This window comes from Pyxicephalus adspersus, chromosome 9 (assembly GCF_032062135.1).
Source record: "Pyxicephalus adspersus chromosome 9, UCB_Pads_2.0, whole genome shotgun sequence".
NCBI lineage: Eukaryota > Metazoa > Chordata > Amphibia > Anura > Pyxicephalidae > Pyxicephalus > Pyxicephalus adspersus.
The window spans coordinates 39,148,955-39,174,373 of NC_092866.1; the positions used below are offsets into that span (position 1 = coordinate 39,148,955).

Here is a 25,419-nt window from a genome sequence, read left to right on the forward strand (position 1 = left end):
TCATTGACCCCAAACAGTCACTCAACTTGATAATTTTGACTTCACCTAGAAACCCAAAGGAATCACCTATCTAGGCATTCATATTACCTCTTCGCACCATGATCTGTACTCATTACCCATTACGCCAATTACCCACCCCTTTTGTGCAATAGCTAGAGATCTGAATAGATGGCGTTCTAGCCCCGCCTCCTGGTTCAGAATAGCTGAAATCAAAATGAACACTTTACCCAGATTACTTTATCTTTTCCACACCCTCCCTATTGCTATACCCAGGCTGGTCTTAAAGAATATCCAAAACAATACCATCAAATTTGTTTGGGGAGACAAACTTCACCTCATTAATGCAACTACATTATTTACTCTTACATTATTTATTATTTACTTACATTTAAAAATGGGAGGATTGGGTGTACCTAAAAATTTTATACCACAGAGCAGCCCAAATCGCAGCATTAAGCAAGACTACTATTCCACATTCAAGACCACAATGGACTGGCCTGGGGGCCCTGGCCTGCCCTTCATAACCGGTCAAAGTCCTTATGTGGATCCCTTCCTCTAAGAAACCTGCGATTCTCTGTCCTTCACTATCATATGCTCTTTCGGTTTGGGATGGACGAAAAACTAATTTTAACCTGCACTCCGCCCATGCTCCACTTACTCCCCTATGGCATATTCCTGAATTTCTTCCAGGTTGTGAGCCAGGTCAATTCTCTGGGTGGTGCAGCAAAGGGTTTTTCATAATATGAATTTTTCCTGATGGCAAGGCTATTCTGAGCCTCTCCCTTCCATATACAGAAGTTTTCTGTTATCAACAAAACAGGTCCTTTATTTAAAAAAAAACTTAAAGGGTTGAATCCACCCTACCAGAGTACGGGATTTAAAAAAAAACAAAAAACAGCATCCAAAAGGGAGAATCTTGGTAGTATAAGACTCTTCTCACTTTCCTATATGAAACTTTCCTATATGAAACAATGGGAGTCAGATTTGGAGGTGGAGCAGAGTGCCCAAGAATTGCAGGACCTATCAGTGTCCATTTCCAAAATATGTCTGAACACTTCAATAATAGAGGGCAATTATAAGGTTTTGATGAGATGGTACCTGGTCCCAGGTTAGGATCCATAAAGCCAATCTCTCTCTTGAATTTGAGGATGGTGGTCACACTGGCACTGTACTCCATGCTTGGTGAAGATGTCCTAGGGTTCAGAGATTTTGAATCCCGATTTTCAACCTTATATGCTCTGTCACCCAGGTAAACATCCTGAGGAAAAGTAGAGTGTGCTCTTTTTTCCCAGTTAGAGGATATAGTTACTGGATAATAGTCAACAACAAATTGACCTGTACTCTTAAACACAACCTTAACAAGTTCTACAACACATGGGACCTGTGGTTAGATTATAATCATGTATATTTCAAGCAGAGGACCCTGACCCCCCCCCCAGCCCATTTTTCTTTTAATTTTGACTTCAATTTTAATTGTTTACATGAATGATTAAAAGGTACCTCTACCCGCCAACCTTTATGATCTCACTCTAAACTTGATATGCCTGTATACCTCAAGTTTTAAATCTGTGAATAACGCTAATATTGTACTATTGTACTATATTTTTTATTGTCAAAATTAAAAAACTAATTTATTGCCTGCTGTATTTAGACTTTGTAACCTAAGAGGTGTTAAACTACATTTGATATGTTTATTCTACTGATATCTGGTTACTGGTTGGCGCTCGTCTTTTGAGCCCCCTATTCGCCCTTTCACCCCCCTTTTTTAATTTTTTCTATTTGTTATTTTATGCAAATTTGTTGTGTAATTGTATTGTTTACTTTATTTGAAATTTTCCATAAAAATTTTGAAACAAAGTACATCTGTTCTGTAAAATATTAGATCATTTTTATATATAAAAGTAAATATAGGGAATACGTAGGGAGTGTATAGTGCCCACAGTCCAATATACTATACAGGGAATGTATAGCACCCACAGTTTGAACTCCAATCTCTGGGCAATCTCTGATCAACTGGTGTCGGGCTCCTATATTAAGACACTTATAAAACACCATTATATCTTTCTAAGTAAGCAGAGCTGAATTTTAATTCGGAGAATAGCTCCTTGTTTCGGGAAAAGAACAAAGGGCCTGTTTTAATAAAATTCCCCAAGGCTGGAGAGAATACACATTCATCAGTAAAGCTGGGTGATCCAGCAAACCTGGAATGGATTTCTCAAAGTCATTTGCTATTTGTTAGCAAATGTTTTCAATCCTGGACCAGATCCATTCCAGCCTTGGAGACCTTGGATAAATGAGAGCCAAAGTCTGAAACACCAAATCCATCCAAATTTTTAGTTTTGTAGAATGTACAGAAATGTTAAAATACTCGAAAGAATTTTAATTATGGATTGTGGGGGAGGGGTTTACACATAGTTACTACCTGTCACCAAGACAAGATGTGATCCCAAATTGGGACACGACCAGCAATAAAGACAGTATACCTAATCAATATAGGAAAAAGAACCTCTGTCCTTTATTTTTAAAATATTATCCAAAATCACAACTGGAACAGAGTTTATAGTATGTGGGCATCTTAATGTCATAAAAAAAAAAAAAAAAAACAGAAAAACAGAACACAAAACATCACAAAGCACAATATTACGCCTTTTCATCCTATAAAAGTTTATTTACACTATACAGACTGGTAAAGTCTATTGGGTCAAGGAATTGGAGAGGAGAAAAAATAATTTTATCTCTTTCCAGGACAATAATTCTTTCTATAACACCCAAATAGCTCAGCTGTGAGAATTTAAAATTTCATGCACCATTTGGGGCAAAAATACCTTTAAAAAGTGTAAGAAATTGGTGCTGCAGTGATAATCATCTACCTCTGGAGTAAGGTGTAGCTGTGCGTTTCCTTCCTTGGTCAGCTCAGTCTTTACTGTTATTTGCATTAAAGGCTTGCATGGCTTACTATCCACGGTCTCAGAAGACAAAGCATGGGACACTGCTGTCTCAAGTTCTATTTTCTTTGTTATTTCTCCAAACTTGCTTCTCCGCTGTCTGCGTCTACCTTCCCACACCTGATGCCATACATTAATCCTCATGAGGGTCGTATTTTCCTTTGCAAGCTGTTTTATCTTTTTGGCTTTTTGTCCTTTTTTAGGAACATTCTGTTCAGGAATAGTCATTTCTTTGATCACAATAGCATTGTCATTTGTATCTTCTATCTTCCTTCTTTTGTTTTCATTCTGGTTTTCCTCTACGCTTTCTCGTTTCCTCCCACATGACTCTTTGATTGATTTTACCTCAATTTCATTTAATTCTTCGGCTTTCAACTCTGGCTTGTCATCGCCAATATTAAGTGCCTCCATGTGTGACATTGCCTGTTCACCTTCATCTCCACTTCTCTCTATTTTACCTATCCCCCCTTCTGTATTTTCTGAACCTTCCTCCACACAACTACATAACAATACCTCTATTAGGACTCTCTTGACAGCCAAAATCAAAACTTCCAGTGAAGTTCCTGTTAATGGAATGGAGATTTCTATCCCTTCTTTCTTACTACCCTCAGAAGTATTTGGTAGTAACAATGGGATTATGCCCCAAGGTCGGGATAGAGACCGTAGACGATAAACAGGTGAACAACAAGTCCTTGCAGCAATAATACACTGCGAAATAAAACGCCGAGCTGTTTTTGTGCTGACGTTACTACACACATTGTGACCCAATTCAAATGGATCCTGGACGTTGAATGGACTCAGGCGAAAACCCTCAGCCCAGGATGGAGGTGGAGAGGTAAAAGGCAGGGTGATAATTCCACCATCTCGGAGACAGAAGATGCTTGAATGTAAATCCATTGTAGAATAAAAGGTGAAAAACTCAGACAGAAGACAACCTGGGTAAAAGAGAGTAACATTTTTTTTAGAAGTGATAAAACTACATTAAATGATAAACTACATAAAGCTATTGCACTGGACACCAAGCACACCTCTATAATCAAAATCTTCCTTTCCAGGTATATTCTTTTACAGTTGCCCTGTGGCATGGCAACTATGGGCCTGATTTAATAAAGCTCTCCAAGGCTGGAGAGGATACACTTTCATCTGAGATGTTGGGTGATCCAGCAAACCTGAAATGGCTCTGGAGTTCACATTCTTAGGGAAAGCCTGCTTCCCTCAGCCAGAAATGGGAAGAAGTTTCTCCTTCTAAAATGACAATGACCTGAAGCACACAGCACAAATGACTACACAGTGCCTGAAGGAGAAAAACATGAATGTCCTTGCTTGGCGTAGTCAAAGCCCAGAACTAAACCCTACTGTTACTCTGTAGAAGAATCTGAATTGCAGCCCACTAACAGTCACTATCCAGTTTGACTGAGCTTCAACAGTTCTGAAAAGAAGCGCAGGAAAAATGTTCAAAGCTGGTAAAGAAGTATCCAAACAGAATTCAGATTGTAATTAAAGCATCTGTATTCTTGTGTCCGTTTCATATTTTTTTTTTCAAACTGTTGCCATTTTATCTTTCACTTGGATGGTATTAGTTGCATTGAGTAAATACAGCTAAAAAAAATGGTGCGCCTTCATTTCAGGCCTGCAAAATAACAAAACGTAATTATTTAATGAGAGCAATGCTTTTTTTTAATACCCCCTGTAAGATCCAGGGAAGTGGGCAACCAAACTACAACATAATGCTACTCATAGCACTATTAGTGCTAGATATGCATGGAATAATACTAGCTTGTAATTGAACTTTAACTAATTCTAATCCCTCACAGTTGTTTTTTGTTCAGTTTGTTGCTAATTAGTCCAAGTTCCAACTCAATATAACACAGCAATAAAGGAGGAATAGCTCACCAAGACTCTTCTCATTTTTACTAGGTTGTATTTGTGTAGGATCAGAGGGGAAAGTGCAATCCCAGCCATCAATGACAAGTGTGGCCTCCTCACCTGAAACAAAAACATGGCCACTGCTGAAACAGGTCTACATGCTATGCATTATCAGCAATAGAAATTTTGGAACACACTCACCAGCCATCTCTTTCAACTGCCTTAGACTGGGAATAATCAGAGGGCTCCTTGATTGTAGGAAGAAAATAATAAGCAATGTCAATGCATAATTATTTAACAGGGGGCCCCCTCCTAATGGATTACCTGAATGTTAGAAAAACAGATGCATTAGTGAAAATGAATTTGCTCATTTTCTTTATAGCAAAAATTTCCAAGATGTACAGTAGATATAACACACTGAGTTTAGTGCTGTCAAAAGGTTCTTGTCATCCTATTTAAGGCTTACCAATGGCAGCTGTAAGCATCTCTAAAAAAAATAAAAGCTAAGTTAAAGTTTTGTTTTTAACGGACAGTTTGACTTTCCTTTTAGTAGAGTGCCTAAATTGTAGTTTCATTTTGCCACTGGGGGACTTTCATATGCACCCACATCATCCTCTCTACACAGCTACACCACTGCCCATCCCTAACTCTGTGCCTTGCTGCCTGTATTTATTTAATCAAAAAATACTTTACCGGATTTTTCAGGCACCACCTAATAAATTAATTTCTTTACACCTCATATTACTGGTAAAATCATAATTTGATATGAAATGTAACACAGTTTGTGAAACAGGTGAATGAGTACGTGAAACTGTATCAAATTAGTCCTACTTGCATTTCAAAGTGGGCATGTGTAATGACCTCATCGGCATCAAAATAGCTGTTTGTGTGTGTAACTGCATGTCATTCTGCAGCCCTTGAACTCCTTGTGTACAAATTTTCTTTTCTCCTAAACTGTTTGTCATAATGACTTGAAATTTTCAGGGTGCCCAGGGAACACTCAAAGTTAGAAGTAACCACAGCACCCCAGCTTTGAAAATTTTCAAGCTATGGGGATCAGAATTGACAAAAACGTATGAAAATACAACATTTGGGTTGCTGTTTCAAAAGCAAGTATGCATAGAAGTCCCTAATTGAAAATGCAAATTAGGGACCCCGGGGCCACTTACATAGCAGGAAGCATTGGAGTAGGACCCCTAAATTGATACATGTCACAAATCTATAACGGTCATACTATGTTACCCTATCTTCTTTAAATACCAATTTCCTTAGAATGGTGGGGTGTACAAAACTGAAAATGTAGATGCACTGGGTGGACACCTTTGGCTAACCCCAACCCCCCACTAAAAGTAATTACTATGGCAAATGCATTGCCCTGTTACACATTACTGCCCACTTATAACACATGAACCCCAATTTCCCTGGGGAGGTGTCGGAAACTGAAAATGTGTGAGGAACATCTGTGGCCAACACCCCCTAAAAGTTCTTCACTATGGCATCATTAGAACATAAATAACTGTGCCCATCATTACAAAATTAGGGTACCAGAAGGGTACAGTCATGTAAAACAGGGCAACGTGTTTTGATGGGCAGAGTTTTTTATGTTGTAATGATGCCATGGTGATGATAGTTTGGGGGGTGTTAGCCACAGGTGTCCCCCACTTGCACCTGTATTTTTGTTTACCTGCACCTATCTGTTCTAAAGAAATTAGGGTTCAAGGTAGGGAAGAGGACAGTTAGGCAAAGTATTTTTTAGGGGGATTATACATTTGTTCCCTACTTGCACCTACATTTTCAGTTTCCCCACTTGCACTTACATTTTCAGTTTCCTGCACCTCCCCTCTCCAGATAAATTGAACAGCATAGTATTACAATTATAGTTTTGTGAAAAGTAGGTCAAAATTTTAGTGGCCCCACCCCAGTGCTTCTTGGTATGTAAGTGGCCCCGGGGGTTTTTAATTTGTATTTTCAATTTTTTTAGTTAATAGTAGCTATGAGAGTCCCCTATGTACCCCAAAACTTTTAAGTCATTACAACCAACAATTTAGGAGAACTGAAAAGATTGAACACCATGAATTGTTAGCCTGCTGAATATGACAAACAGACTTTACACAGGCAGCTTTGAATATGGGCAGTGATGGAGGAGGGGGGCAGTACTAGCTGTACTGCCCCTATCTGCTATCATATGCACAATGTTCTTAAAGCAACACCACATTTTACATTATATAACGAGTGACATTTCTCTTTTTTTTAATAGAAAAATGTTTTTTTGGGGAGGACCCCTCCCCTTCCATCGTTACTGTGATGGTGGTAAAGCCTGCAAGGTAAATCTGCAGCCTCCTGGGATATTTGTGTGACATATTCCAGGTGGCTGTGGGCTGCTGCTTTTGCGCAACGAGAATGTATCATCAGCGGCTTTTCTATAATGTAAAAAAAGTGCTCAATCTCAAGCCAAATGAGATCAGCACTTGATGGAATGGGAATGGTGAACACCGGAAAGAAGAGGGAAGCTGAGCAAGCATGGGACTCACTGGGCTGTTTGTGAAAAGATCAAGTGAATTTTTTTTTTTTTTAAAGTTTTTTTTTATCTAGAATTAGCACTAGGAGGTGAAATCTGAAGTTAGGCTGAATTCACATTGGCAAGAAGATTGCATTTGGTGCATTTACCCCTCTTTACTTTCCTCTCGCCAGAGGAACCACTGCTGCTTAAAAAACTGCTAGGCCTGAAAAAGCTTGGCACTTTGATTTGATTCGGTTGATCCAGAGAACATCCGATTGCCTCATGGAATCAGTAAGGAATTTTTTTCCCCCTGTTGAAGCAAGTTGTACCAGGGTTTTTTTTGCCTTCCTCTGGACCAACTATGCCCTATAGGGTTCTATATCTGGGATATGTTTATTTTCCTAGTGGTTGAACTTGATGGACTTATGTCTTTTCAACCTAACCTACTATTTAACTATGTAACGTACCGCCTTGTTACCAATTCCAGGTTCCTAGCAGTTGCCAAGTAGTCACTCAGGTGACGTACATGGCCCAGTTTTTTTTTTTAACTGCTAATGTGAACTAAGCCTAACTTGTTACACCACATTGATCAAAATATTACACTACTACATGGGATTACACTATTAAACAAATTGAAAAAATGGACATTTTAACAACCCAGGCATTAGAAAGTTGGGACAAAGTATAGGGAGTAGGTGGAACACTAACACAATAATAGGGGTTACTGGATACCTGTGGCATAGATAACTGACATAGATATTCACTAAATTTGCTGTGTCTTGCACCACCCACTTTTTCACCACCTGGCAACAGCTTTCCCCCACCCAGCTGAAAAAAAAATTCTGGGCAGACCACTGTACTCCCTAATGCTGACTGTCTGCAGAGAGGTTACTGCCTCTGCCAAAGATCCCTGAAGAGTGTCTAGGTATTCATTGCTCCAGACTATTAATGCCCACATGTACCTAACCTCTCTATACCCTTGTCCCTTGATTCAGAGTTAAGAAACCTTAAGGAGATGTTGAAACACCTTAGCAGTCCCCCCCCCATTACTGTGCATTCTTAATGCCTCCTTTTTCTGTCCTCCTCCACTGCACAACCATCCCTGCTCTTTCCATACAGTGCATTAACCGACCATGGCCACCACCTTACTGCAGAAAAGATGTGACCTGCGATCTACATGAAATGGGTCTGCTGGTAAAACATGCAGGGCAGGATTTTCACTACTCCAGAAACAAATAACCAAGTCACAGTGACAAGTCTGTCCTGAAAACTGCAGTGGCTGTTCTGTGTAAAATGGCAGTGCGTATCTACCAGAATGCTAAACTGGAGGACATTAGTGAACTTTTCTGATACCCTCAACAGTTCTATATACTTACCGGCCAACTCGTTCACTCTAGCCCAATATCTCACGGTGTACACAAGCTGCGAGACCCGAGGGTCTAGGTCAGAACAAAATCGCAAAAAGAGGGAATTACGCAGGGCAAGCCTAGGTTAAAAAACAAAGATTAGGAGGATACATTTGTATTTTAAAATTATAAATAAAAACATATAATGATATGACATACAAAAATATTTGTTACCTGTTATTGAGAGTGATATCTCCCCTAAGCCCTGAAACCTTGTGTTGGAAGCGTATAACTGGGCGTCGTGCAGAAGGAACAGTTTGAACCCCATGCACTCCAGGGACACACTGACGTAAAACTCTCTCAACTAAATTAAGGATTTCCTCATTGGAAAGACCCTTTAATGACAGGCCAGGAACAATATTCTGTAAAAGGAAAAAAAGTTTATCTGATTATTTTCAATTTATTATACCATTATTATGATAAAAATCACTTGAGGTGCTTAATAGACAGACAACATTTTACCATTAACGAACCTAAATAGATTAAAATCTCACCTCATCATCATCAGAATTATTCTCTTCAGTATCCATATCATCTTTCTGTACTTCCTTCATTTCTAAACATAATAACTTTTCTCCTTTAACGTCCTCATTCTGCATATCATCAATATCTTCTTTTAAGCTTACATCCTTCACACTCTCTAGTTTTAACTCTTCAGATTCTGAAAGCTCCAGATATAGATCTAGGTCACAGCCACTGATCTCAAAGCCATTTACTGAAGATCCAAAAGGGTGAAGCTGGCAGCCTGTCATACAAAAGATTAAAATCCAAAAAGCAACACAAACATTGACAGACATTTAGATAATGTTATTTAGGTACCTGGAAAGAACTCTGTAAAGCTTTCTCGCAACAGTGACAGAAGCAGCTCGCGAAGATGACTTTCATGGTGAGATGGAGAACACAGTGTGACCACACTCTTCATCTGTTCCTCCACCTGCAAGAAACCATCAGTTTATAGACAGATTTATACTCTCCTCTGCCTTATACTTGCTCTAGTTTGGTTAGGGTTTTCTTGTTACTATAACTATTTTTCCAACACAATAATTACAATGCATGAATGAATTACTTTGCTAACCATTTAGCACAATAGTTGCTTTTGTTTTTTAAACTTTGAATGTCCATCTTGCAATTCATAAGTCAATGTTAATGCTATAATATTGAGTTTGTAGCCATATTGTTTCATTTCAATATCATGTTTATTACCACCTTGAAATGTTTGTTTTGCATAAATATTTCCAGTTTTTCACCCTTGATAGGTGCAAATTGTATATTGGTTTTGTAAGTATTTTTTTAATGCAATATTTCTCGGGCTAGTTTTGAAATATTTTGGCTTTATATGAAAAGTGTGGGTTTACATGTGTTTGTGTGTTTTTTTTTTAATATGTCATGCAAATTTAGTGGTGTCTGTGTGGTCTCTATATTTTAATCTGACCTTTCTGAAAATGTGGTTCTCTTGAAGAAAAAAGTTGTTTTATTATATATATATTATATATATATATATATATATTATATATATATATATATATATATATTCATTTTTTATGTGATCTCCTTTACAATCTCACAAGATCTTTACCTTGGGTGATACAACAGACCTACAATTTAACAAGTGAATTGTGATTGTGTTTTTGAGCATTTCCTTTCTGTGAACTGTTGAAAAGCCAAAAACAGAACAATTGTCTTATTAAAATTCAGGTGTTTCTGTCCTCCCAGAGATATAATATTCTAGTTCAGGACATGGATTTTACATGAGGGAGGAAAAAAAAAAAAAAATCGGTATTCCTGAGTCAGACTCGGGGTACCTAAAAGCATGTCTGCCTCCTCCGATCTCCAGCTGCAAAGTGCAGAGACGTCGTACGGGGTATTCCGGTGACATCGGCACCGGTACATGAGTCAGTGCGGCCGGGACTTAGCGGTTGGAAATTCAAATAATTTTGTATTGTACTCAATACAAAAATAGCTGTATTGAGTCCAATACAAAGATACCATAATATTTGTACAATTTAAACAAAAAATTAAAAAAATGTTTTAAATAAATAATAAAAAAAAATCAGGTGTTTGATGGGCATTATTGTGCGCCAATGCGAACCCGCTATGTGCTCGTGAACTGTGTTCCCCAGCAGTTCAAAAACGCCTGCCACTTTTGCAGAGAAGGTGCATCATCATTCGGTAAGGTTTTTTTTGTGTGTGTATGGTTTTTTTGCTTGTGCTGTGCACTCACATATACATTATTTATATATATATATATATATATATATATATATATATATATACACATACATATACACACACACATATAAAAGAGAAATTATAGGAAGAAATAGGCAAAGAGGGTTTTTTGCTTAACACGTATTTACTTCAAATTGGAAATATTGCCTATTTTTTCCTATGATTTCTGATGTCATGGGGTTGGCTCAAAGCTAGTTTAAGACTTTTTAAAGGAAAGCGTGCAGCCTTCTCTTCCTCTTGGTTTTTTTTCCTGGTTCATACATATACATACACATGTCTAGATTAGGCCAAGCAGTGTTTATGCAGCCTGAAAAGCAGGACAAATACAATACAGCACATCTAGCTGCCAATAAAACATGAGTTGAGGAAGTGGGGGCCAAGGTCTAAAATGGCATTCAAACTACATCAGTGTTTTCCCCAGAATTTTTTTCAGCCAGGTGGAAGGAAACTAAGCCATAGGTATCCAGTAACTCCTGCTTTTGTGTTAGTGTTCTACCTGCACCCTATACTTTGTTCCAACTTTCTAATGCCTGGCTTGTTAGAATGTACAATATTTCCATTTTTTGTATTATGCCCCAACAGTACAGCGATGTGTATTTTAAACAAACTCCCTAGAGGTCCATGTTTTATCCCTTGGAGTAGTGTAATATTGTGATCAATGTGGCTTAACAAATTAGGCTTAGTTCACATTAGAAGTAAAAAGAAATGCCCCTCCTGAGGGACTACTTCCTAGAAACTGCTAGGCACCTGGGATTGGTAACCTGTGATAACTGCTGGGCACCTGGGATTGGTAACAGGCGGTAAGTGCTGGGCACCTGGGATTGGTAACAGGCGGTAAGTGCTGGGCTTTTCAGGCCTAGCAGTTTTCAAGCAGCAGCGGTTCCTGGTGAGAAGTAAGTGAGCGGTAAACGCAGCAAATGCAAACTTACTGCCAATGTGAATTTAGCCTACCTTCAGATGTCACCTCCTAGTGCTATACCTAAGTAACACAAAGAGCATCATGCATGTGATCTGCTTCACACAGGGGACTCTTATAGCTACTAATTGTGGAAGTTTAAGATTTGGGTTGCTGTTTTAAAAAAAGTGCACCTAGGAGCCAAAAATTGAAAATGCACATTAAGGACCCCCGGGCCACTTACATAGCAAAATGCATTAGGTTGGGCCCCCTAAATATTTTACCTACCTTTCATTAAACTATATTTGTAATAATATGCTGCCCTTTCTGCTTCTGTTCTTTGAACCCCAATTTATCGGGAATGGGGAGGTGCAGGAAACTGAAAATGTAGGTGCAAGTGGGGAACAGATGTATTAACCCCTAAAATTTCATTACCATGGCATCATTAGAACATAAAAACCTCTGCCCATCAAACTGTCCGCTTCCCTACCTTGAACCCTAATTTCTCCAGAACAGAGAGGTGCAGATAAACAGAATCATAGGTGCAAGTGGGGGACACTTGTGGCTAACATCACCATGGCATTTTTACATAAACTTTGCCCATCAAAACATGCTGCCCTGTTACCCATGACTTACCTCACCAGTACCTGAACCCCAATTTTGTTTTGATAGGCAGAGTTTTTTTATGTTCCAATGATGCCATTGTGATAAAACATTAGGGGGTGTTATCCACAGATGTTCCCCACATATTTTCAGTTTCCTACACGTTCCTATTCCAGAGAAATTGGGTTTTAGTGTTAGAAGTGAGCAGTAATGTGTAACAGGGCAGTGCGTTTGCCATAGTAATGAAATTTTAGTGTGGGGGAGGTTAGCCAAAGGTGCCAAAATTCTAGGGAAATTGGGGTCCAAAGAAAAGAAGCAGATAGGGTAACATAGTATAACAGCAAAATTAAGTTGAGCAACAACAGAACAGTTGTTCATTTCTAAGCGTGCTTGACCCCACTTGTGAGCTTGTCAATAAATGTTGTGCTTGGCTACCTGGACCTCCTTCCATCACCATCAGGTGTGTTAGAATGAGTATGCAACTTAGCTGGACAGCTAATTGACAACCTGTTTGGTCAGGAAGTGACCCCCCCCCCCAAACCAGTGCAGTTAAAATAGTAAAAAATAAAAATATATATATGTATACCTTTAAATCTATTTTTACAGACACACAAACAAGTGAAATCACTATATGTTCCTTTATTATAACATCTTTGACAACAATAATTTGTTTAAAAATGTGATTTCTCTAAAGCCAAACTATTATGAAATTTGATTTAGATCTAAAATGCTTTGGAACATTTTTTTGGTTAACATTCATACTATTGTGTGATGAGATGACATATTATAAAGTGCTAATTATTACCCACCCAACCGTTAAACCCGACCTTGGTTCAGGTTAAAAAAAATTACAATTATCGATAAACCCAAACTTTTCTCACTGTATGAAAATACAGTGAGAAAAGTTCAGGTTTATCGATCACTTACCTGGTCCCGCTGCGATCATTCAGCGCCGTGTGCCAGCGTCGTCCCCCGGCGTCGATCTCCAGCGTCGGGTGCCTTCTCTGAGAAGAAGCCGGCCGGCGGAGAAGAAGCCAGCCAGCTTCTTCTTCTCCGTCTGTAGCGTGTGCGTGTCCCTCGGCGATGACGACGGCGCGTGTGCGGGAAATTCAAATTGAAACTCATTCAAACACATTTTGTATTGGATTGAATACAAACTCCTGTATCCAATCCAATACAAAATAATCTGAGCTTAACAGATCTACATAAATCGTGCAGTTGAAAATGAATCACCTTAATTTGGGAATTCTCGACCACTGCATCATTTATCAATGCTCTAATCTGGAGGTCCCGCGCGTGAGAGCGCCCTCGCCACTGGATCTCAGTAATATGCTGTGCTCAGCAGATCATATATGCGACTGGTGAGCTTCCACACACTCGCTTGATAAATCAGCCCAATTCTGTATATTCAACGCAATTCCAAGGAGGTTAGCAAAACAAGTTTTAAATTGGTTCATTTTTGTAATTGTACTTTGATAACCTCTGCATTTCACTGCTAATCTGTCTGTGGCTGCACTGTGTTTGCAGGTTGTGGACATCTAGTTCCCTTATTCATACTACTAGTTCCCATACATTCTTTTGTACTGCAGCATGGTCCTGTTTCAAACTCCACATCTTATTCTAATCAGCAGACTTTAAAGTAAACCTATGCATGCAGCCACATTTGATTCAAGGTGTTTGATTGGGGTTGTCTGCTTTTGGCTAGTTCGGGTAAAGGCTGGACTATTCACAGATTGTGCTTTTGTCTGCCACCTGTCCTGACCTTTTCCTGTTTTTGGATTAGATTTGCCACCTCCCTGCCTTGACCACCAGCTTTTAAACTGTCAAACTAATTTGATCTCATGGTTTTGCATTACAACTAATTCTGTCTGCTAGCCAGCTGTCACTGTGCAGCCTTTCTTTAGTGTTGTTCCCCAGTATATTAGCAGGATATTCCCACCATAAGTGGCTCTACAATAGACATAACACATACTATCATTTATTTATACTCACATCCTTGCAGTGCATAAGTTCCTTGCTTAGTGCCTCTGGGTCAGGTGGCTGCAAGTTACGTGATCCAGTTCTCTTTTTCTTGAACTCTTTTTTTTCGCGAGGTTTTACTCTTAACCGTTGCCCCTCTAGTTTAATATCTTGTACTTCAAGGGCTGCATTCACGCCATCTGAACTTTCAAACTCCACAATAGCATAAAGGCCCTACAAAAGGAAGCAGATTTACTTATATCAACAGAATAACATAAAAGCCCATACTTTTTTGCATGTGCATTGTTGGCGTGCATAGTTTTACTAAAATGAGGCTGATAAGCTACCGTTTTCATGTACCACATCATGTAATCAAAAGGATGAGTTTTAGGCTGCAATAATAGACTCTGAGATATTGTGTAAAAGTGAACCTAGTATCTGACCAAGCCACATTATACCTAAAAGTTGTCAATACAGTAATGACAGCCTAAAGCATAAATATCAATATTCCCTATTTATGGTTAACAAAAAGTTCAACAAGATGCAGGGCTATGCAAAAAACTTGTAGGCAAACCTGCAGAAGCCATTTTGTATAATGACTCAGATAGCTATAATCATGCACTTTATATTTTTGTGGAAAACTACTAGTATTAATGCCGATATACTTCTGTTTTTTTATATGTACATTACAGAACAGAAAAAAAAAAACTGACCCTGTCCTTGTCCATGACAATATTCCTGATGGATGATATTGGCTGAAAGACATCTTTTAGCTGCTCTTCCGTAGTGCCTTTTGGGAAACCACTGACAAACACACTACGCTCTTGCTGCTGTTGGCGCTTTTCACGCTCCTCACACATTCGTGTATGACGTCTCCCACATAGGTGATCACTAAGGCTTGGGCCTAGAGAAGAGATATAAACGCAGAAGCTAAAACCTAGTGCCACTGAACAATTATTTACATACTATAGCTTGATCCTGCTTTACTGTCTCAATCTGGCCTGTAATAACAAAAGACCAACTCAGACCAAACAAAACAAATAGGACATTATGCAACGGAGACAACTACTTTAACTAAATTCCTTATTTTGATGTACAAATATTTGAAAATAAATGTACTATTTACCTAATTGAAGTATTTTTGTTTTGCAAAGCTTACCTACAGGTGAGCAGATCAATACATAGTAGAAACAAATATAGTTTTCCTGTCAAAAATTTGTAATTCTGTGCAGCCAGTTTTATAATCCAGAGACCCCCTACCAGAGTACAGCCATAATCAGCTGTATGTTGACAAGGTGACCCCCCTACTCCTGTTCCTATATTTTCTATTAGCACAAAAGCACTGCAGCAGAGCCCATTCAACTCCGTCCTCTCTTCAATTACATGCACATGCTAAATTATTTTTGTTTAAGACGGATGATTGCGATCTTCTCAGGCAAAAATCTAGCATGTGTACACTGGTCCGTAGATCTTTTCCAGCAACAGAAATCTAACATGTGTACAGGGTTTTAGTATGAGTACCCCTGAGAGGGATGTGACATAAAAGTTATCATGAATACAAATCCAAAGAAACGGCTTTTCCTGCCATGCACTATTGAAACAAAACAACAAACAAAATTAATGAAAAAGAAAATAGACGAAAAAAGTGAGATGCATAAAATGTCTTACTTCAGACTACTTGACTGCTGTGAAGATCAATCTATAAGTAAATCAGGAAGCAACAGTTCAAAGTACGGCATAAGTGACCGATTCACTATTGGGAAAAAACAGCAATAAGGCTGTATACTGTCACTTTGTGTATTTGACTTATACAATGAATATATACTGTGGAATGCTGGTTTAGATGAATCACATGGGAAAAACTAAAATTGCCCCAAACATGCTGACCCAATGGCGCTGGGAAAAGATCTGCATGGTGCATATACTTTGCAGTGTAACCAATAAAAAACAAGAAGCCACCAGGAGAAAGGGCAGAAATAGTATTTTACTGAATTATCACTGTAATTGGCTGTGACAGATCATTCTAGAAAAAGTAACGCGGTTCAGTACATGCTGTGTCCATTCAATCCTACCATCATATATCCATGTCACTGAGGCTCAAATAAAATTTATATGTATTGAAATTGAAAACCTTAAGTGGTTGAAGAAATTTGTCGTGAGGGGAAAAACGGCTGTCACTGCTGAGGTGTTCAGAAAATGACAGGAGTAGTAAACTTTCCCCAGGGGATTATAGATCACATTTTTTATCCCTAAACTTTAACTTCACTAAACAAACTTAAATAAATGTATATCTTATATTACTTATTAACCTCCCAGGGTTCTGTCCAAATTTCCATGGAAAAAGTGTTACTTTTTTTTTTTGAATGGAAATTTATTTATTGTAGGCTATAATTCTTAGGCATAACTCACCGAAATATGTCCAATATTTAATAAATTTATTATTAAACTTTAAATAAAATAAAAAATAAAAAAAATCACAAAAATCTGTTAAAAAAATAGTTGTAATAATAATAATAAAAAAAATGTAGTGCAAGTGTACAGTAGCATATATAATATAAATATATATATATATATGAAAATCTCTTTGTGTTGGGGACTCAATACAGCTATTTTGTATTGAATCCAATACAAAATGATTTGAATTTCTCACCGATCCGCCCGCACTGACGTCACTGGGAAACCCCACAGATCGTCTCTGCAGTTCGCCGCTGAAGATCAGAGGAGGAGGTTGTGTCCCCAGGACCTGCAGGCACCAGCAGGATGACGGGGGACACCGACAGAGCAAGGTAAGTGGGCTTTTTTTTTGTTAGGTTAAAGCGACCCCGAGTGTGACTGGGATTACAGCTTTTTGCAAGTAAAATCCACTCCGAGTCACACTTGGGATTACCGCTAAGGGGGCTTAATAAAACACACTATCACTCACTATTAGACTTCAATTCAGCCACAGCCTTTTTATTGGCTTAACACATGTAATTAAAATATTTCAAAACAAACTAGATTACTATTACAAATCTCGTTAATATATTACCGAAGAGAACCTAGTCACCACAGCTCCGGTTCTAAATTACCAACATTCACCTAAAGTCCTCTCAAAACAGAGACCCTGCCACATAAAATAGGTCGTGATAAGGGAAAGCTTCTAAATCTCCACTGAATTAACTGTTTTTTTCTTCTGGCCCTTGGCATGCGATTAGGACCGGTCATACAAGGTGTCCTAAAATAAATAAAAACAAGAGCCAGAAAGAGAAATATTTTTTCTTAAAGCAATAAATATCATTTCCGCTGGCATAATCCCATGCAGGGATCTAGCATTTGCTGCGCTCCCTGTCCATTCCATCAGGACAAAACTAAAATATTCTTCTAAATATAGACAACTTGAGGTGCTCTGTCATTGTCTTGTATGTCAGCTGGGCTGCAGTGTTCTTGGAGAAGATCTGTAAACGCCACATTGTCTCTGCTCCCCAATAACTAGCAGCTTTACACCAATGGTGGTATGGCTGGAATCCTGACAACGCAATAAAAACAGACACGTATCTGTTAGCATTAAGACAACACTTACGATTCGGGACATTGATGCCGCATAGGAGGCACCGAAAGCTGCCTCGGTCTCCAGGCTGTATATCTGAGGAAAGCTGAGAGCAGCTTCCATCCTCCCCTGAAGCCATGATGTTGACAATTTCTGCGCACACATTAAACGTCACCACGAGACAACGCTTCCGGCAGAGGTGCAAGCGCCTAATGAATATTCATAAGCATCTGCTGACGTAATACATATTAGTTATATGAAAAGACAAAGAGCCAAGGAGGTGAGCGCTCGGTGTGTGGACTGGCTAAGTCAGGATCCGCTGGGCTGACTCCAATGTTAGACAGTGCAGCACTTCCAGCATGAGCACACAGTGACATTTTACCCGTTCATAGATAGAGCTGCCTTCATGTAGTTCTCTGCACATTTTATTCTTAAAGTTTATTTTGATTCGTTTAACTTTCATTGAGTTTAATTTAAAAAGAAATAAAAAGAAAAATGTTCAGTTGAAGAAAAAGGCTACTAGATCCTGCTGCATTTGTGCAGAACTTCTTCATTGGCCTTGGCAATGCTAATGGTATGGAGAAGCAATCCTGACAAATCTCCCTATAATGCATTTGGCCTGATTTTCTTCTAACCTTTATTTTACCAACACAGACTTAGCTCATTGAAAGTTCTCCCTATTATCATGTACAATACTATGGCTATGTACACACTTGCATTATTTATCGTTGGAAACGAACAACTACCGATCGTCAATAACAAAAAAAGTTAACGACGACAATGAACGGGGAATGTCGCTGGAAACGAAGGAAAATAGGACGCTATCTATTGTGTGTACAGTCGCTCAATGATCGTGGATGTTTCTGCAGTACATGTCACTTCCTGCATCATTCAATCGACGTGTGTGTGTACATTATTGGTGGATTGTGATTGAACAATCGTATCCTTATAGCATGTACTGAATTGTGCACTATACGATCGATCAAAATAATTGTGAGTAACTCTTGATCGATCAATAATCGTTCGTTTTCTAAAGATAAATATTGCACGTGTGTACGTAGCCTCCCAACAATTGATGTTTATAGATTCTCTGCAGGCTGCTTGATTCCACTGCCAGTTCTAATTGCCATTGCCATGTTCATCAGTAATATACCCCCACTGGATACACTGAAGAAAAGGCTTGCTGTAAATCAGGCCTATAGTACATATGTATTTCTTTTATTATTATGTAATGTACAGAGTCATTTCAGCATAAGGCTTCTAATTCACAGAAAATTATGTTCTGCAACAAATCCATTGACACAGACAGCGGGTACCAATCTTGAGGCACTGTAATGGCAAACAAGTGTTTTGTTTTTTTTTAAAGCAATCTGGGAAAAACATTCATTATCATGCAGAAGCAAAAACTTCAGCCTTACCTTGCATATTGTACAGTTGTACATGCTCTTCTATACTGAAATTACATCCTGTTATCTTGTCATACGAATCGGGAACAACTTAGAGCATTCCTCATTTTCTGGCTGTGGGACAGCCAGAATTTTTTCTTTTCCCTTCCATGTGTCCTCGGTCCTCCCCTTTCAAATATGGGTGTAAGCACCGCTACCACGCTATGAAGAGCGCCAAACCAGCTATTAGCTGCCTACATTGTATCAAGAAACAAAAAACGTAGTGATAATGAAAACAGGCTGTTCATCATAAATAATTAAATTTGCATGTTGATTGTTGGTGTAAGCAACCAGGCGTGGGGGGGAGGGGGCTTGCGTTTTAACTAGGCTATTTGCATAGGTATTCAGGTAGGGGAAAAAAGAAAATGCCAATCTCACGCATGTGCAGTGAGATCAGCACTATTCTTTTCCCCCTCTACCGCAGCCTACGTCACCCGATCTCACGCCTGCGCAGTGCGAGTTTGGGTGACAGAAAAAGGGTAAATATGTTGGCAGATTCCAGAATTACGCAGGACCCAGCCCCCAAAAATTCCGAAGGGATTGCTGGATCTGTGGAAGTAAAGGTGAGTTTTTTTTTTATTATTTATTTTAGTTTACTTCCGCTTTAGGTAAACACATCTTGCTTTGTTACACAGATAACTCATCATAGAGGTCATAGAAAATCATGCTCCCAAATTCATCCCGTTCCAAGAAGCTGTATTGAACATAAAGCCACAACATAGGACTTTGAAATAATTCATGTGTTCCCTTGGGCAGGAGTTGTAAGATATACTCATGTGATAATAAATCCATTTTAAATATGAAAGTCATTATCGCAACGATTGGCATTACCACTCCATATATGCTGGTTATGTGCAATACAAGAGAAGCAATCCAGGTTCGGCGTCAAAGGTGAGCATTTTGGGAAAATCCAGCTTAGGTCATGTTTGAAAACCTAAAGTTAAAGAATTCTGGCTTGTAGGCATTTGTTGAAAAATGTAAAAAAAAAGGGTTGAGATATAAGCTGGGCGCAAGAGTATCCCCCAACAATTTAAGGAGGTTAGATGAAAAATATATATATTAAAATAAGGGAGTGGGGAAAAGTGTAAATGGGAAAAGCGAAAGGACAAAAACATGCCTCTAACGCTGATAGGTTGGGATAGTTGAGCTGGATCTGGACCGTTGACATCTTTGATAGGAAGGTGGGCAAAGGAAATCTTCCATCCTCAAGCACATATACGGTCTCTGTTAAAGTAATGGTGAAGTGTACTGGCTTGAAATAGGTCAGAAGGGTAAAGGGTGTAGGGTGTATTTTTCTACATAGAAACTGATGTTTTTAGTCTCTTAGTCTTCCAAAACAATAGGTTCGCTTGTGCTAGCAGGGTGGGCTGCAGGAAGCGAGGGTATAAGCACGGCTGTTCTTGGAGGCAGTGGTAGCTTTATCTTCAGGGGCTGATTGGGACGGCGAGCAGCTCGGCGCATCTCCATGTGTGACAGGGATTTTCGTAAGCATCTACAAAAATATAAAGTGACAAAAAGTAAAACATGAGTGTTAGTAGGTCTACAGTATTTGTTCAGACATTAAAAAAAGAAAACAAAAAAAGTGTGGATTTAGGTCAGTATAACCAGCAGTACTTTCCCTCACTGTGATACCTATACAAAAACTGGAAGGGGTTAGCATCAGGACAGGAAGGAACGGGCAGCAATAAAAACAATGAGGTTTTAATCCTTTCCTACTCTAATAAAAATGTATATGTATCTGTCCAGACTGAAAATGAGGGGAACCTCTCCAACCACTCTGAAACACAGACCGCAATATAAACCTAGCAGAGGTGCAATCCCATTCCTGCTTTATCCTAAACAAAATAAGTCTACCTGTAGATTTGCTTTATTAGGGAAAATATATTCAAGGAGCAAAACAGTTACCTTGTGTCCTTTGTAGCCACAAACACTACAGGATTAGGGGCATCAGCAAGATTGAGCTTCTGCCTCTTAACATTGGGCTGGGAGCTGGAACGGACACCAGAGAAGGAGCGGCCATTGGCAGAAAAAGGAGGTACTACTCCAACCCCAGATACCTAGAGAAAAACTCTGTATATAAGTAATTGTATATACAATGTATGAAATAAAACATCACAACAAAGAAAACCTATCTATCTAAGAATCAAGCAACCATAGAGTAAACTGCAGGAAGTGTCTCCCCCCTCAGTACTCTAAAGGAAATGGGTGATTTTAAATCCTTTGGCTTACCAGAGTAGCTTCGATATCTGGTATACATTATACTATTACCTAATTGGTCGATTTATCTAAGAGGATGAGGACTCAACTAAATGTGAACCACTAATTCTAGGAGTGGTTATATGTACTGCAATATATGTCAGACCTATATTATTATTAAGAAAAATATTCACAAATATATATGAGTTTTATAACACAAAATATATTATATTGCTCAGTAAATCAAGAAAGAATAGACCATTACCTGTTATTACAGTAGGAAACATTCACAAATAAAGATACAGATAAAGACAGAAAACTGCCCAAATAATTAGTCTGTAGTTATAATCCAAACACTATTAGTTACATTTACATTAAAAAAAAAAAAAAAAAATCACTGATAATAAAATTTAATGTTTAGCTTATATTGTGTGGGTCTACATTCAAATGGTAAATCCAAAGCTAGGGTATCAGTATTGCTTAAAAACATGGCTGAAACACTTAAGCTTTCCTATATAAAAACCGAGGCATACAATTTAAATTGACTATAACAACCTTGTTAACATAGGGGATCCCTTGAAATAACTTTTAGGTTTTAGGGAACCCCTGTATATTTTCTTTATCCATAGTTTACAGTACAGTATTGTGGTGGTCAGTGAGAAAAATGCCTTTATTATCATCCTTACAGATAAGGAAATGCAAAAAGATCATTGGTGTCAGTTACACTGACCTGAGAGGCATGAAATTGCTCATTGCTCAAAGACCCCGAGCAACCTCTAGGGTTCCAATTAACCCTGGTTGAGAAATACTGATCTGTACAGTAGATCATACAATCTGAACTTTGATCGCCCCTTTCAGCAGAATTCACAGGATAATTATTCCTAGACTTTCATACACAAGAAACATTTTGTCCAGGAAAAGGCATTTCAGTGCCCACAAGACTTAAAACGGATTCTGAGATAATCTGTTCCCTTGAGAACCAATATATTACTTACAGCTTCAAATGCTCTTTTTGTGGGTAACACACTCAAACTACGACTCTGAGTGAGCTGGTTACGATTTATTGGTGTTTTTGTTCCACGCGGTGTTTTCGGTTTAAGTGGTGCTTGAGCAGCTAAAAAAAAAAAAGGTACAAATGTCCAGATAGGTGAAAATATGTATGTGCACAGTATTGCATGGCTGTCAGTGAGATTGCTTCTTAATAATTAGAGCTTATGGAGAATAAGCTGTGCACAGTATCATGCAGCTGGCACAGACATAGCGAAAAAAAAACACTTCTTAAGAACACAGGGACTGTTAAATTATTTGGAAATATTAGTAAATATAATTTCGAGCCACAGCGCTGCTCAGTGATGTTAGTTTGATGCAACCGCCAGCTCTGTTAGAGCTAGCAGAAAGGTGAAGATGGGTGAGTCTGCTGACTGCAACTTTTTGAGATAAAATTTAAGGTATTTTATAACCTAACTTTTTTAAGTTTTTAAGAGACCTACAGTAAGGTACCAAGGGCAAAAAAAAAAAAAAGACATCTTAACTATTTATTTACCCTTTAACATCAACAGAAGGCTCCTCTGAATCAGTGAAGTAATATTCTTGTTACACAGGCACATGACCACAAACAAATTCCCAAGATCCACATTGCAGCCATTAGGTTGGCAGACTATTTGCGACTGACTTCACTATTAAGGCAGTAAGTGGCGACAGGATATGAGAGCTTCAAAAGCAGTGCTCCTTAACAATCCACAAAACCTTGCAAAATCTAGAATGTGCACATGGGATCAGCATTGGAGTGTTATCCCCTCCCCCCTCCTTTTAGCCAGGCCCACCACCCAGCATTTTTCAGCAGCCACCCGGCTGTTTTTGGGTTTTTACTGATGAGCTGGGTCACAATTCAGGGGCTTCCACCCGCCTACAATTTCATCCCACCCAGGTTAAAAAAAATTTCTGGGTTGAGCACTGCATCAGTTCTTTTAATAGAAATCCTTCACCTACCAAGAACTCCAACTGACTACTACAACTACACTACAGTGACCGATTCCCAGAACAGGAAAATGTATGTACACATTGCCATCAAATAAGTCATTTTAGGTAATTCAGTAACAAAAGATCCATATTTCTCTCTAACTTTTTTCTAACCTTTTCTATTTCCCAATAAAAGAATACAAAAATTACTACAGATTACATTCAAGACTTTGCTATTAATATGCTCACATACCCCAATATTCCTGGCTGCACCCTCAAGTTGTGTTGGTGTTTTAAGTCCACCATACTTCTTCCAGTAGATCCAGCAAGATGCACAGAGGCGGCACTGCATGTTAGGAGGACCCCACGCATACCACTGTGCAGAGACTGTGGCTGTAAAGTACTTGTGGTAAGAGTTTCTCCCTCCTGCACAGTGTTGTTTTAGTGCAGTGTAGCCCTCAGAGCTGAATGTAGATATGAAACAAATCCTGTATACGTATTTATTCTAATAGGCAGTTGGTTTAGACGTCTGCTCTAAATATTGACTTACTGTGGCAGCTTTCACAAGTCAAACCCTTTTGGAATCCAGCTCCATTAAGTCCAGGTTTCGAGCCAACAGATATAATCTGATTGGGATTCGGTTTGGTGCTAAAACCAAGACATAGGATTATTAGTTATTAATTAACTCTCAGCACACACACACACACACTAGATAAACAAAGATGTGTAATACTCACTAGGTTGGAATATAGACTTGCTTCAACTTGCTGTCAGCTTCAGCTGCCTTCAGACGTTTCTGGAGAAAGAAAACATTTTCAAGATGTATTCCGCATTAGCACTCATTGCAATTACTGATTGGACACACATAGGCTACTAATATGTTTTAAGGTAGATGATGGGCTTTTACATTCTAATGGACACACCAGAAGTAGCTGATCCAAAAAGAAGTAGTTAATAGAAAGATCCTGTGGCAGAGACAAACTTACTGATAGCTAGAAAAATAGGTGTGCACAACTCCTAGACCTCTGCTTTCTGCATAGGTTAATGAGCTGTGCACTGCAAGTAAATAAATGCAACACACACAATCTTGTGTAGTTAGACAAACTTTACCTGTTGGATGTATCTGTCTGTAGTTTTCCACATATAGTAGAACTGAACAATACTCGCCAGGGATTTCCATGGGAGCTTAAAAAAAAAAAAAAAAAGCATGAAGAACCTTTAAAAACACCATACCAATCATATCCTATATATCTAAAGCAAACATTAGGAGCTAGTTACTTAACACTGGCAGTTAACAGATTTTTAAAAAAAAATTTTTTGATAGATTGACTTTCCAGTCATCCAGGAAGAATGCCTCATACATTGCTGGTTAGTGGGAACATTGCATATTGCAAAAAAATTAATTGGTGCTAGTGTTTACTGTTTTAGGAGGCACAAAATGTCCTTTGCTCAAGGAATCCTTTGCAACCTCTGGAAGAACCCTGATTGAGAAACCCTACGATCTTGCTATCTGCATGACATTGCAGTGTTTACTCTGCCCTGAGATGTGCATTTTTTTTTTAACATTGATGTATTTCTTCCTTTACATTTTGTGGTCCTAAATAATGAAATCAAAATACTACACAGATGGCATTCCGCAATACACAATTTACTCAAATTAATATTGAACTTACAAAGTCTTGTCGAATGTCATTGAAATCCTTTCCATATTTCTCCAATGCCTCCTCAAATAACATGGCCTCAGAAGCAGACCATTCTTCCATTTCATCCCTGCACAGAACTGGTCCACCCTGAGGGACAAGTGTGGACATGGCACGAGCAAGATCATAACCGTTTCTCTGTAGGGTATCCATTGCATGAAACTTGCATGAAAAAAGAAAAAAAAAAAAA

At 38.6% G+C, this 25,419-nt stretch overlaps 2 protein-coding genes across 3 annotated transcripts in view; both read right to left on the reverse strand.

Moving 5' to 3' along the window:
* Positions 1-2,491: 2,491 nt before the first annotated feature.
* TUT1 (terminal uridylyl transferase 1, U6 snRNA-specific) lies at positions 2,492-18,111 on the reverse strand. Of its 2 annotated transcripts, XM_072421620.1 has the most exons (10): positions 17,963-18,111; positions 15,117-15,307; positions 14,437-14,637; positions 9,537-9,651; positions 9,212-9,462; positions 8,892-9,079; positions 8,688-8,797; positions 5,013-5,135; positions 4,839-4,931; positions 2,492-3,880 (listed from the first exon to the last, which is right to left on the reverse strand). In XM_072421620.1, the coding sequence occupies exons 1-10, from the start codon at positions 18,066-18,068 to the stop codon at positions 2,778-2,780; spliced, it is 2,481 nt and encodes an 826-aa protein (XP_072277721.1). In that variant the 5' UTR covers positions 18,069-18,111; the 3' UTR covers positions 2,492-2,777. The 2 variants fall into 2 exon arrangements, with proteins under 2 accessions (XP_072277721.1, XP_072277722.1); XM_072421621.1 differs by lacking the exon at positions 15,117-15,307 and having other exon boundaries at positions 17,963-18,071.
* A 2,553-nt stretch (positions 18,112-20,664) lies between these two features.
* The window catches only part of MTA2 (metastasis associated 1 family member 2), a gene marked incomplete in the record, with an annotated part of 15,412 nt that continues 10,657 nt past the window's right edge, over positions 20,665-25,419 (reverse strand). The window contains 8 exon segments of the mRNA XM_072421509.1: positions 20,665-20,866; positions 21,280-21,431; positions 22,566-22,772; positions 23,783-23,922; positions 24,080-24,177; positions 24,267-24,325; positions 24,640-24,714; positions 25,203-25,391. Of these exon segments, the coding sequence (XP_072277610.1) occupies positions 20,698-20,866; positions 21,280-21,431; positions 22,566-22,772; positions 23,783-23,922; positions 24,080-24,177; positions 24,267-24,325; positions 24,640-24,714; positions 25,203-25,391 (1,089 nt within the window).